The sequence below is a fragment of the Grosmannia clavigera genome (assembly GCF_000143105.1).
Source record: "Grosmannia clavigera kw1407 unplaced genomic scaffold GCSC_82, whole genome shotgun sequence".
NCBI classification, from domain to species: Eukaryota; Fungi; Ascomycota; class Sordariomycetes; order Ophiostomatales; family Ophiostomataceae; genus Leptographium; species Leptographium clavigerum.
In genome coordinates, this window is record NW_014040576.1 from 249929 (window position 1) to 261808 (window position 11880).

General features: G+C 59.7%; 5 protein-coding genes across 5 annotated transcripts; 1 reads left to right on the top strand and 4 right to left on the bottom strand.

The window, feature by feature from the left end:
* Positions 1 to 421: 421 nt before the first annotated feature.
* CMQ_7763 (mitochondrial protein) lies at positions 422 to 1309 on the top strand (the record flags this gene model as incomplete). Its single annotated transcript, XM_014313403.1, has 1 exon — positions 422 to 1309. The coding sequence occupies one exon, from the start codon at positions 422 to 424 to the stop codon at positions 1307 to 1309; it is 888 nt and encodes a 295-aa protein (XP_014168878.1).
* Positions 1310 to 1896: 587 nt separating this feature from the next.
* CMQ_7870 (pheromone precursor protein) lies at positions 1897 to 2655 on the bottom strand (the record flags this gene model as incomplete). The annotated part of the gene is made up of 1 exon (XM_014313510.1): positions 1897 to 2655. One exon carries the CDS (start codon positions 2653 to 2655, stop codon positions 1897 to 1899), a length of 759 nt encoding a protein of 252 aa, XP_014168985.1.
* Positions 2656 to 3649: 994 nt separating this feature from the next.
* Positions 3650 to 5030, bottom strand: CMQ_7792 (set domain containing protein; the record flags this gene model as incomplete). Its single annotated transcript, XM_014313432.1, has 2 exons — positions 3650 to 4828; positions 4896 to 5030. The coding sequence occupies 2 exons, from the start codon at positions 5028 to 5030 to the stop codon at positions 3650 to 3652; spliced, it is 1314 nt and encodes a 437-aa protein (XP_014168907.1).
* A 1115-nt stretch (positions 5031 to 6145) lies between these two features.
* On the bottom strand, positions 6146 to 7856 carry CMQ_7978 (major facilitator superfamily transporter glucose; the record flags this gene model as incomplete). The annotated part of the gene is made up of 2 exons (XM_014313618.1): positions 6146 to 7295; positions 7357 to 7856. 2 exons carry the CDS (start codon positions 7854 to 7856, stop codon positions 6146 to 6148), a joined length of 1650 nt encoding a protein of 549 aa, XP_014169093.1.
* A 491-nt stretch (positions 7857 to 8347) lies between these two features.
* Positions 8348 to 11161, bottom strand: CMQ_7915 (scf ubiquitin ligase subunit; the record flags this gene model as incomplete). The annotated part of the gene is made up of 3 exons (XM_014313555.1): positions 8348 to 8522; positions 8592 to 11059; positions 11123 to 11161. The coding sequence occupies 3 exons, from the start codon at positions 11159 to 11161 to the stop codon at positions 8348 to 8350; spliced, it is 2682 nt and encodes an 893-aa protein (XP_014169030.1).
* Between the last annotated feature and the right edge of the window lie 719 nt (positions 11162 to 11880).

Consider the following 11880-nt stretch of genomic DNA (forward strand, 5'->3'; position numbering starts at 1 on the left):
CTCCGTTCTAATCGAAAAAAGCGTTTGAATACGTCATGGGATCTCTGCGAAGACGAAAAGACGTCTGGGCAGGTCCTCTGATCCGAGGCTGTCAATTTTCGCGAACGTGTTTAATTGCGTTGTTCATGATGAAGAAAGAAAGAGATTTTTTTTCTTGGACGGCAGAAAAAAAAAGCACTTATAGTTCTTGATTGGCGGGGAGTAGTAGCGAGATGCCTTAGGCAGAAAGGTGGGCTTTAAAGCCAAGGCCCATTTTTATTGGTCCAGTCGTGTATGGCCAACGTGCAGAGCTTCAGTACTCGTAGATCTTGCTTGTTCTACCTCAACCAAACAGAAAAGTGTTGCCAGCCAAAAGTCTAAAACCCGGCGCCAGAAACCGGGAATATGTAAGGGCGGAATCCGCACATTATCCTTTTCAAACATGCAATCTCTTCGACCGTCCCTTCCGAGGTTCCTCCTCCCGCGTCTGAGCTGGACGGACGCCCGAGTTGAGCTCTGTGCGCCCTGGTCTTTGCGACAGCTGCCAGCATTTCCTGGCACAGCCAAACGCAGTATCGCTACGGCAGCGATAGCTTCAGCCGTGCCATGGTCCTCGAATATTCACGCGCAGACGGGAGGCACACCTCGCCGCCGTGGCCGGCCACAGCCACAGCCACAGCCACAACCAGGCATCGCTTCCATGGCACACGCTTTGTCGATGCCAACAGCCGCGCTGCCCCCAGCAGCACTCAGCCGGCGCAGCTTCCATGCATCGGCCATGATGCGGCGCGATCACCATTTTGACACGCTCAAGTTTGTGCAGCGGCTGCAGGGCGAGGGCTTCACGGAGGAGCAGGCGGTGGCGATGATGAAGGTGCTCGACGACGCGATCGAGGAGAGCATCCAGAGCCTGACGCGCACCATGGTGCTGCGGGAAGACGCGGCCAAGGCCATGTACACGCAAAAGGTGGACTTTGCCAAGCTGCGCAGCGAGCTGCTGTCGGCGGACAGCACGGAGGGCAACACGACCAAGACGGCGCACGAGCGGCTGGCCAACGAAATTGCCAAGTTCAACAGCCGGCTGCGCGACGATGTCGGACGGACGCAGGCGAGCGTACGGCTAGACCTCAACCTGGAAAAAGGACGGATCCGCGAGGAGGCCGTGGGCCAGGAACTCAAGGTCAAGGAGACGGAGACCAAGATCGAGCAGGAGGTCGCGGCGCTGCGGCAGCAGCTGGAACAGGTTAAGTTCCAGACGCTGCAGTGGCTGATGGGCGTATGCACGGGATTTGCGGCTCTGATGCTGGGTGCTTGGCGGCTGCTGATGTGAGGACCAGAAGGGTGCAGGCTGCTATCGCATATGACGCTTTCGGCTGGGCCAGAAGCTGCAAAATGGAAAAAGTAGAAACAGGTATAGAAAAATAGCACCGTTTGGGAAGCAATTTGACAATTAAAGAACGTTTATTTTGGCTATAGAAAAGTGGCGTGCTATACAGTCAACGCCCGTGGTAAGAAAGTAGGAAAGGTGCAGCCGTATGACAAAAGGGATGCCAGATAAAGTTGCCGCTTCAAGAAACGAACGCAAGACGAAGGAGAAACGACAGACACGACGCCACCCGGGAAAGTCGAAAGAACAGAAGAACACCTTGAGCGCCAGCAACCGACGGCTGCGCCCTCGCTGTTTTGTATCCAAATATATCCCGAGCATGTGTCGCGAGGAGTCCTTTCCTGCGTCCCATTGGGTGGTGTTATTTTCGATAAACGTCTTTTATTGGCAGAAATGTACAATGCAAACCACGGACCGTGGCCAGGGGACAGAGGCTGTTGAAGCATCTGGAAGTGTCAGAACAACCCAAAACTGGAAGCAACAGCAGAAAAGCAGCAGGAACAAAAAAAAAAAAACAACGGAGACCTCACTTATTGGGCTGGAAGCAAGTCCAAGACCTGGCGGGCGGTGTTGTAGATGCCGTGTAGGTCGCGGCGAGCGCTGGAGCAGGCGCCGTCGGGGGCGTGGCAGCGGGTCTCGATGCTGGCAGTGTCGCGCTTCCAGCAGCCCTGGCCGTACCACTGGCACCACTGAGGCTCAGCGCCGGCGTCAGCGCCAGCGTCAGCGGACGGGCCGGCCTCACGCTTGCCGGCGACGAGGGGCTCGAAGCTGCGCTTGGACTCGGCGTTGCCGAAGCCCTCGATGGTGGTGACGACGGCCTCGGCGGCACGTCTGACCTTCCAGCAGGCCTGTCCATACCACTGGCACCACTGGGCCTCAGCCTCGGGACTGGCGTCGGCATCAGCATCAGCCTCGGCGTCGGCCTCGCGCTTGGTGACCTCGGTGGGTGCTGGGAAGGCTCCGGCCAGGTTGAGGCCGCCGTAGTAGGAGACGGGGCTGCGCTGTGTAGAGGCGATGATGCCGGCGAGGTCGTCGAGACCGCGCTTGACCTGGTCGGCGAGGCCGCCAGGAGCGTTGGAGCGACGAGAGATGGACGTCTCGGGTCCACCAGAGACGCCGCCAGCATCGGCAACAGCTTCGGCAAAGGCTTCGGCAGTGCGCTTCACCTTCCAGCAGGCCTGGCCGTACCACTGGCACCACTGGGTATCAGCATCAGCAGCGGCAACGGCGGCAGCGCTGACGCTGGTGGCACCGGCGGCTAGGATGGTGAGCAGAGCGGCGGTCTTCATGGCGTTGACTAGGAAGCAGTTGGACGTGTTGGGGGGAGGAGATGTGGAGATGTGGAGATGCGATTGCGAAGAAGAGGCTGAAAAGAGAAAGACTGATAGTGAGAGGATCGATGTCCTTGCCCTGGCTAAACACATCTGAGTCGGAGCGAGGACGTGGGCATCTTATAGATTGTGCGAGGCCATGCCAAACTGCCTATTGAGCTCGACTGGGTCGTATTGAGACCCAAGAACGTCAGAAGACACGAACGGTTTCTTTCTCTGTTTCTCCCATCTCCCTTGCTCCTCTTTTCTCACCCGGGCAATTCGTCTCGCCTTTGCCCTGCTTCTTTCAGATAGGCTGGATGTGCGAGATAGGAGACGGCGAGAGAAAGAATCAAAGCCGATGGTGAAAGATACGAGATGCGGGTGACTGGACATCAGGGTCAGACCGGATGCAGCCATTGTTCTGAGCGTCTTATTCAGACCCAGAAGAAGAAACTCGAATCCCTGAAGTGGAGGCAGACATGGTCGTCAGGGGGCAGCACGGAAGAAAGACGAGAGAAAGGGGTCGAGCAGCTGGTGGACGCATGGTCAGATGGGATGGACGTCACAAAGGGTCGTGAGAGTTGTGGATATTGATTCTGCAGGGATGGAGACCTGTTCACAGTGTTCCTCTTTCTAGATCGTTTCCGTCTATTCATGATTGGGGGGATTGGTGGAGGAGAGGGGAAGGAAGCGACGAGTGGTGGGAGTGGCGGCGCGCCTGCCCAAACGAGGTTCTATTGACACCCCAAAACGGCAATTCATCCAAAATAGTGGCGATGTGCCTATCTCTCGCCAACACGCATGTGTTCGCACACCGAAACAACCTTTTCCTGCAAGCGATCCAACAGGGCTCGAGATAAGGAAAAAGGGATGTTGGAAGGAGAATGCCACACGACCTGCCAACAGGTCAACCCGAGACCAGCAGGGGGTTCCAGCCAAGGAGCAGACGACGGCAGGGTGCATGGCCGTTCTACTCGGTGCCGGCAAGCTGGGCGGCGGCCTGGTCGACGACGGCCTCGATCTGGCGCCAGCGGCAGGCCAGCAGGGCGCGCTGGCTGTCGGAGCCGATGGCGGTGCGAGCGAGCTCGTCGATCTGGGCGAGGGTCGAGCGGGCCTGGACGGCCAAGTCTTCGAGGCAGGTGGCCATGAGGTCGTCGACGCGCGACTGGGCGAGGGGACTGTTCTTTCTGGCGCCATCCGAGGCCTCGACATCCTCGCCACCGCCGTCGACGAAGCGCAGCCAGGCCGCCCGCCAGGCGGTGCCGCAGAGGATGCGTCGCAGGGCGACCTGGGTGCGATAGCAGCCGGCAGGCGTGTCGGCATCGACCATGTAACGACCCCAAAAGCCGGCGGCGGCGAGATCGTCGCGCAGAGAGGCGCTGCCGGCAGCAGAGACGGCCAGCCGCGGCAGCACGGCGTCGTCCACGCACACCTCGTCCCAGCGGTTGGCCGCGGCCGGCGCCAGCACGAAGCCGTACTCGACCAGGAGGGCGTCGTCGGCGTGGGCGCCATAGCTGATGGGCACCTCGACGCCGGCATCATAGCGACGGTCCGCCACAAAGGTGAAGCCGGCCGGGCCAAAGGCGACGCGGCAGCCGCCGTCGGCCGTGTGGTTGAAAAGGTCCGCCACCGGCTGCATCGCCATGTGGTCGTCTCGCTGCGGCCGCGTGCTGGTCGTCCGCGGCGTCGCGTAGTAGAACGTGCGCGAGTTGACGAGCAGCCAGGCGTGCACATAGGCTGTGCGGTCAAGTTTGGGGCGGTTGGGTTGGGGGGTGTCGACTTTGGCCTGGTCGAGTTGGGGGCTGTCGTCTGTCATCATCTCTTCCAGCTTCGCCCGCGCTACGCCCTCCCAGTCTCTTGATAGCTTCGCCCGCTGCTTCGACAGCGCATCACGAGCCGCTGACGGCAACATCGCCTGCAGCTCGGCTGGCCACAACAGCGGCATGCTCGCGTCCAGATCAGCCGCCGTCGGCAACACCGCATCCCAGGCCGCAAACTCGCCGCCGGCCGTTCGGTCGTCCAGAGCCAGGTGCGCTGCCAGGATCCCGTGCACCGACACTTCGCCGTCTAGACGTCGTGACAGCGCCTTGGGAACCGTTGCCAGCGTCCGTAGAGCCCGCGTTGGTACCACCAGGACTGTCTCTCCTTCCTGATGGGTGAAGAGTACTGTCAGCAAGATTGCTTAATAAGCAGCATCACAACCTTCCCAGCCATACCTCAATGTCGCGCATGGCCACAATGCCGTAGCCTCGGCCCGGCAGCCGGCGCGGCGCTATGCCCGTCAGCTCGACGCCCACCTTGGCCGCATACTGCAGCAGCTCGCTGAGCGTGTCGTCCACGACGCCAGCCATGGTCCAGCAACAGTCAACGATGCAGTTAGATGGTCCTCCCCTGTCGGTCTGTTTCTATGGTCATGGCTATCCAAAAAAAATCCTGCAAAATGACGGGGACCGACACGGCCAGCAATTGGCTCGTTGGCGGAGGTCTGGAGATTGGGGACAGCCTTAAATATGGTGCTGCAAATTCCTGCAGACACCTTTTTGTTGAGTCATCCCAAAGCCATGTCGCCATCGAATATGGGGCGAAAGACCACGAAGTTTATACAATGTGATTACTTTATGATTGATACTGCACACAATCAGACTGATAACCCATTCAGTAAGCAAGCCAACGAAGCATAAAAAAGAGGAATTCAGGCGTAAAAAACAGCAAAAAAGAACAAGCATTCCTCGCGGGACTCGAACCCGCAGCCTCAAGATTAGAAGTCTTGCGCGCTACCATTGCGCTAGAGGAACCTCGAAAAGGCTTAGCCAGTGCAATTGAAGAATGCAGGTCCGTTCTTCTTATCACTGCCATTCCATCTTGATCCGGCTTCTGGCCAGCACTCGCACAGCAAAACTGCCTCTTCTGGTGAGCGATGCGTAGAGCACGACATTCCGATTCAAGGTGTGATCCAAGCCATATATCCTGACCAGGGTTGTCCGCCTACGACCCGCTCCCAGTATACGTACTGCAGCCGGGCTTATCCTCAAAACATGCATACTCCGTAGACGACTGCTGGGTCCATAAAATAGACTACAACCCACTGAGCCGAGATGTGATCGCCAGCTCTGCTAAAGAAGCAAAGCGTGACAAGTTGACGACGGCCGTCACTACACACGTACGTGAAGAGCAAAGACCTCATTATTGCTACTTTGCTCGCTGCTCGCTGCTCGCTACATAACACTGTTATACTATATACTCCACATGAAGCTTTCTCGTCCCAGAGGTGATCCACAAGGCTGTCGCCCAGATGGTCCACAATCCTTACGACAGCCTGGGTGGAGCAATCTCATACTCCGTAAATGCCTGTCCATTCTGAGTTGCACTTGCTTCCTGTAGGGACATCTTATACAGATAAATGCCTCCATCTTTGACTAACTAGCATTCGTAGATGCCATACGCCCGACATTCTCGACCCTCTTCCTCACTCCTCCATCCCCTGGTGGTGCTCCACCTCCGGCACCTCTGCCTTGGTCCGCAGCCCGAGCGCGGCCAGCTTCTCCGGGTCGATGTTGCCGGTCTCGAGCCCGGTCGCCTTGCTGTACTGCACCCGGGTCTTCCAGGCCGGCGTGCCGATGTGCCGGATCCCGGCCGGGTCCTCAAACATGGCCTGGGTCCCCTCCAGCGTCTTGCCGGCCGTTTCGGGGAAGAGAAAGAAGACGTGCAGGAACATGCAGGTGCCGAAGACGCCAAAGAGGATGTACGTCTTCCACATGATGTTCTGGAACGCGATGGGCGTGAAGAGGCCGAGGGCCGTGTTGAAGGCCCAGTTGCCCGACGTGGCCAGCGACACGCCGAGGCCACGCAGCCGCAGCGGGAACAGCTCAGGCGGGTAGATCCACGAGGCCGGACCCCAGGTCGGCGCATACGAGGCGACAAAGAGGTACGTGCAGGCGATGACGGCCTTGCCGGCCGGACCACCAACCACCATAGACTCGGCGGCCACGCCGTCGATGCCGCCGGGCACCACGGTGCCGTATGTCCGCATGATGGCACCGTTGGCATACATCCAGACCATCATCAGGCCGGCCCCGACAAGCATGGCGTTGCGGCGGCCGTACCGGTCGATCCACAGGAGCGCCGGCACCGTCATCAGCACGTTGATCACGTACTGGATCGACGACGCCAGCAGGTTGGCGTTGCCGCTGTAGCCCGTCATGGCAAAGATGTAGCTGATGTAGTACATCATCACGTTCATGCCCGTCAGCTGCGACCAGATCTGGCAGAAGAGGCCGATGAGGGTGCGGTGCAGCATATTGGACCGGAAGAGCTCCCAGTAGGTCGCGTCCCGGTTGCGGGCCTCGAACTCGACCACGGCGCGGATCTCGGCCAGCTCAGCGCGCGCAAACACCGAGTCCGGGTCGCCCTTGCCGTGCACCAGCGTCAGCACGGCGCTGCACTCCGCCCAGCGGCCGTGGCTGGCCAGCCCAGCGGAGGGGGACTCGGGCAGCGGCATCATGCCGAAGAAGAGCCCGATGGCCGGGAGCATCTGCAGGGCCCAGGGAATGCGGAAGGCAGCCGGATTGGTAGCCGTCGAGGGATCGCCTCCAATGAAGGAGCAGCCATAGGAGATGCTAAAAGTGTGAGCGGAAGTTTGGTGGAAGTCCGTAAAGCAGAGAGAAGCGCAGGACTCACTAAAACATGATCAGGATCCCCCAGGTGATGGCCCACTGCTGGGCTGCCACCAGGCGGCCGCGCAGTGACGGCTGCGACAGTTCCGACACGTAGACCGGCACCTGAGACGACTCGATCCCGACGGCCAGCCCGTTGATGATGCGGCCGACGATCAGCATGGCAACGGCCTGCGACGCGCAGATGATGGCCGAGCCGACGCACCAGATGATGCAGCCCAGCATGATGGCTCGCTTGCGGCCGAACCGCTCCGTCACCAGACCGGATGCGAGGGCTCCGAGCCAGGAGCCGGCTGACATGGCCGCCGTGACGCCGCCCTGGCGCAGCGACGTCAGGCCGCTGCACGTCACGCTGTCGTCAAAGGGCGGTCCCCGCGGCCCGTCGTTGAAGTAGCAGCGGTACTGGTTGGTCGACAGGATGGCTGACAGCGACGCGATGTCGAAGCCGAAGAGCGAGCCGCCAATGACAGCAATCGCCGTGATGAGGTAGATGTTGCCAATCATGTTGTCGGTGGATGTTGGTTGATGACGCTCAATGTCGCTCGATGTCGGCTCTTTCGACGGATGAGACACTCATCATATATACCGTCTGGCCGCTGGTGGGAGGGATGACTTGTGCCCTGCAAAGAGGGCATCCACGCCATCGAGGCGAATTGGCCGACATGTACTCCGTGCAGAGATGATCAAGAGGAGACGAAAGAGACGACATGGCCGACCAGAAGCCGGCAAAACAAAGAAACGGGTGCACGTCAGTCAAGACCATGCCGATCGGCGCATCACGAGCGCGCGAGACTGTCATCGTGGAAGGGAGACGTTGGAACGGATTGGCTGTCTGTTGGTGGATGACTTTGGTCACGAGATGGGAGCAGACAGAATTCGGTAACGGAAACGGAAACAGGCAGGCGCAATCTCAGCGCCGCCTGCCTAAAGGGCTATGCTTCCCATTCAACACAAGCTAACATCACAAAACACATATCTGCTGGCCCCCCAAACGATCAGGCGACATAGCGGTAGGCCGGCGGATCGGACTCTTCGATGCGCTCTAGGTACTCGCGCGAGATGAGATCCTCGATCCGTTTCTTGATCATGGACACTTCGGGCCGGAACAGGCTGGCGAGCTGCGTGACGACCTCGGTGACAAGCGCGGTGTGTAGGAGTTCTTTTCGTTGTCTGATTAGTCAGCAATAGTCAGCAACCATTCTCACAAGGTCTCTGTCGTCTCTGCACAATCCTACTCACTTCATGATCCGTACCACCGCTGCATCGATCGTGTGCGAGCGCGTCTGGTTGTTCTTGTCCTCCGTGGCCTTGCGCTCGTCCTCGCCCTCGATCTTGGAGAGCGCGTTGATGATGGGCACCTTGATCTTGAGCGTCTTGCTGGCAAACTGGACGTTGAAGCCGAACCGGTCGCCCGGTCGAATCGTCTTGGACGCTGGCTCCTTGGTGAGCACGCGGCACTTGGGTGGGATGGTCAGCGACGCCAGCGCCCGCGTCAGGTCGGCCGCCGGAATGTTAGTCTTAGCCTGGATCTCGTCAAAGCTGAGCCGACCGTCGACCGGCAGGGCGTTGAACAGCAGCAGCACCACCATGCCGTACGTCGGCACGCTGAGCTCATAGCGCCGCTCACGGCTCAGCACGCCCTTGTCGTGGCCGGGCGCTGGCGGAAACACGCACCGCATGTCGGCGCTGCCAGCCGTGCCCACCCATGAGAGCACCCGGCCGCTGCGGTTGCGTAGGTAGAACTTGAGGAAGCTCGCTTGCAGCCGTTGCACTTCGGCCGGATAGATGCAGCCGCCCTGACTGCTGCTGCCGCCACCTAGGCTCTCTTCCAGCTGCGATGCCCGGCCCATCACCTCTGGCGGCCAGTTGTTGCTCGTCAGGACGCTGACGCCGAGGTCGATGCGTGCTTGGTTGCCCTGACCCTGACCCTGTCCCGGATCCTCGTCCTCGTCCTCACCCATGTCGTCCAAATTCTCCTTGGCATACTTTCCGTAGTCGCGCGTCAGCTCCTCGGACGTGGCCATGTCCTTGAACATGCCCTCAAACTTGGCCGTAAACGTCTTGCCTAACTCTGACTGCATGCGCGAGATCAGCATCTTCTCGGCCTCGGGGTTCTCGCTCTTGTTGTGCAGCAGCCGGCGGGCCAGGTGCTTCTGGTAGTAGCGTTCCAGCATGTCCTTTTCCGTCACGTGCTGGATCATGACAGTGGCCTTGTCGAGCGCGGCATCGATCTCGGTGTCGCTCTTCCCGCGCAGGCCGCGCTTGAAGCAGTCGTCGATGAAGAGCGACACGTACTCGGCGCTGCGCGTGCAGAGCCGGAAGAGCTCGGTGAAGCTGCTCGTCATGGCTGACTGGAGGACAATGTCCTTGTTGAAGCACTCCAGCCACAACCGGTCGAACTTGTCCTTGAGCTCTAGGATGTCCGTCACCCACTTGATCGCCGCGGCTGTCTGCTGAGCTGCGGCCGACAGGGCGGCCGCCTTTGTTGCGTCTGCTGCTGCTGTCGCGGAGGCTATGGAGAAGTCTGTCTCTTTTAGGGTCTTTTCGATCTCCAGGCCGAGCTCGACGATGCGCGTCTGCAGCGCCTGCTTGAGCACCGTCTTCTTGGACTCGACGCGGCAGACCAGATCGTACAGGATGGCGAGGTCTTCGAGGCGGTCATTGTCGATCATGGCCTTGATGCCGCTGCCCTCGAGGGCCATAAAGTCCTCGAGGTGGGTGGCGACCAACTCGCATTCGACAACGCGGGCAACCTTTGTGCGCGAGAGCTGCGAGATGGTGTGTCCGCAGCGCTCCTGCTCCTCTCGCAGGCGGCGACGAGTCTGACGGAGCCAGGCACGGGCGTCTCCGTCGCGCAGGAGCCGCTCGCACTCGTTGTGGTAGAAGAGGTAGGTGGCGTGCAGAAATTCGGGCTCAAAGGTGGTGAGATACAGCTTATCGTCTTCGTGCTCGTCGTCCGTTTCGTACAGCGCTTCCAGAATGGCCACACAGTTTCGTGCGAGGTTGCGGTCGATCACGTCGCCGTCGCGGTCCATGTTGATGAGGTCCAAGATGACGCTGTTGAGGATGGTGAAGATGGTCGGGTGGCTGTTGCTGGGGCTGCTGCTGGCTACATCACTACAGCTGCCGTCAACAACAATAGCAGCAGCAGCAGCAGTACCAATATCCACGCCTCGACCTCCGCCCATGACGGCGAGCTGGTCGGTCTCAGACCAGGCCGAAGGCGGCAGCGGGGCGCGCAGGATATGGTCACGGAAGAGGCCGATGGTGGTGGCGTAGATAAAAGGACGGGTGGCATCCTGGGCATAGCCGCGGTCGAGGTACATCAAGACGTCGGCCACCATGTTCATAGACATGTTGTGGCGTTCCCACGAGTCTTTGATGCCGCGGAGGAAGGTCTCGGCCAGGGCGCGGCGCTCGTTGCCAGTGCTGCCCAGGACATTGTGCAGGGTGGCGGAGACGAGCTTGCGGGTGACGAGGGCCCAGATGTGGGGGATGACCTTGTCGGCAAAGTAGCGCTCCTCAAAAGTCTTTACGCGCTGGTACAGATCCTCGCCCCGCTTGATCAGCACGATCTTGTAGGATGCGCGATAGAGCTGCTCAAACGACAGCCGGCCGGCGTTCTGGTCGTGGATGTCGACGAGGGCATCCTGGATGAGGTTCCAGTTCTGGTCAAAGTCATTGACGCCCGAGATCTTGGCCGTTGCCTGCTCGCGACTGTTAGCTTAGCTGTCGGGGAGACGGGCGAAGAAGAGGCGCAAGAAACCGACCTTTCGCGGAGGGCGAATCTTGCCCCCCTTGTGCATCATGGTTCAGGAGAGGAGGTGGAGGAAGGGGGAAGGGTCGGTATGGCGGGTGTTTCAAGCAGCCGGACAGCAGCTCGACAGGTGCAGAGAGAGGCTGGAGAAGAGAGGTTCAGACAGATCGAGCGATCCATCCAGAGTGGAGCGTCCTCGCCAGGAGGATATTGATAATGAAAAGATAGCAGCAGCAGGCGGGTGCTCGTCGGAGAGGAGGCTGGCAAGGTTCTCTGTTGCCGGTAGTGTCGTGCGGGTGTTCTGCCGCGGCCGTGTTCGTTTGGTCAGATGTGAGACGAATGGTTGGCGTCTTGTGGGATTTTGGTCGCCTTGCTTCAGCGTCCGATTTTGGCGGCCTTCAAGGCAAGATCACCCCGCTAGCGGGGGGCCAATGGCAGGGCTGGCAGCCCCACAATAGTAGCTGTTGGAGGCGGATGGAATTCTGGCAGATGGGGAAGGAGCAGAAAAGTTGGAAGTCGCTGACAGAAGCAAGCTCAAGCACCGAGTGAGAGAAGGAAAAATCCAACTTTTTCACTTGCCACCCACCACACTCACTACATAATGGCCTCTCGGACGGTGTCACGGCTGGCGAGGCTGTCGCGGTGCGCGCCTGTTATCGTGCAGCCGATGGCGCGAGCGTCTCTGGTCGGCCGTCCTGCGTTTTGGAAGGCGTCTCTGGCCATTCGACCTCTTCACAGCAATGCGAGCGATGCGAACCATGCGAGCGACGT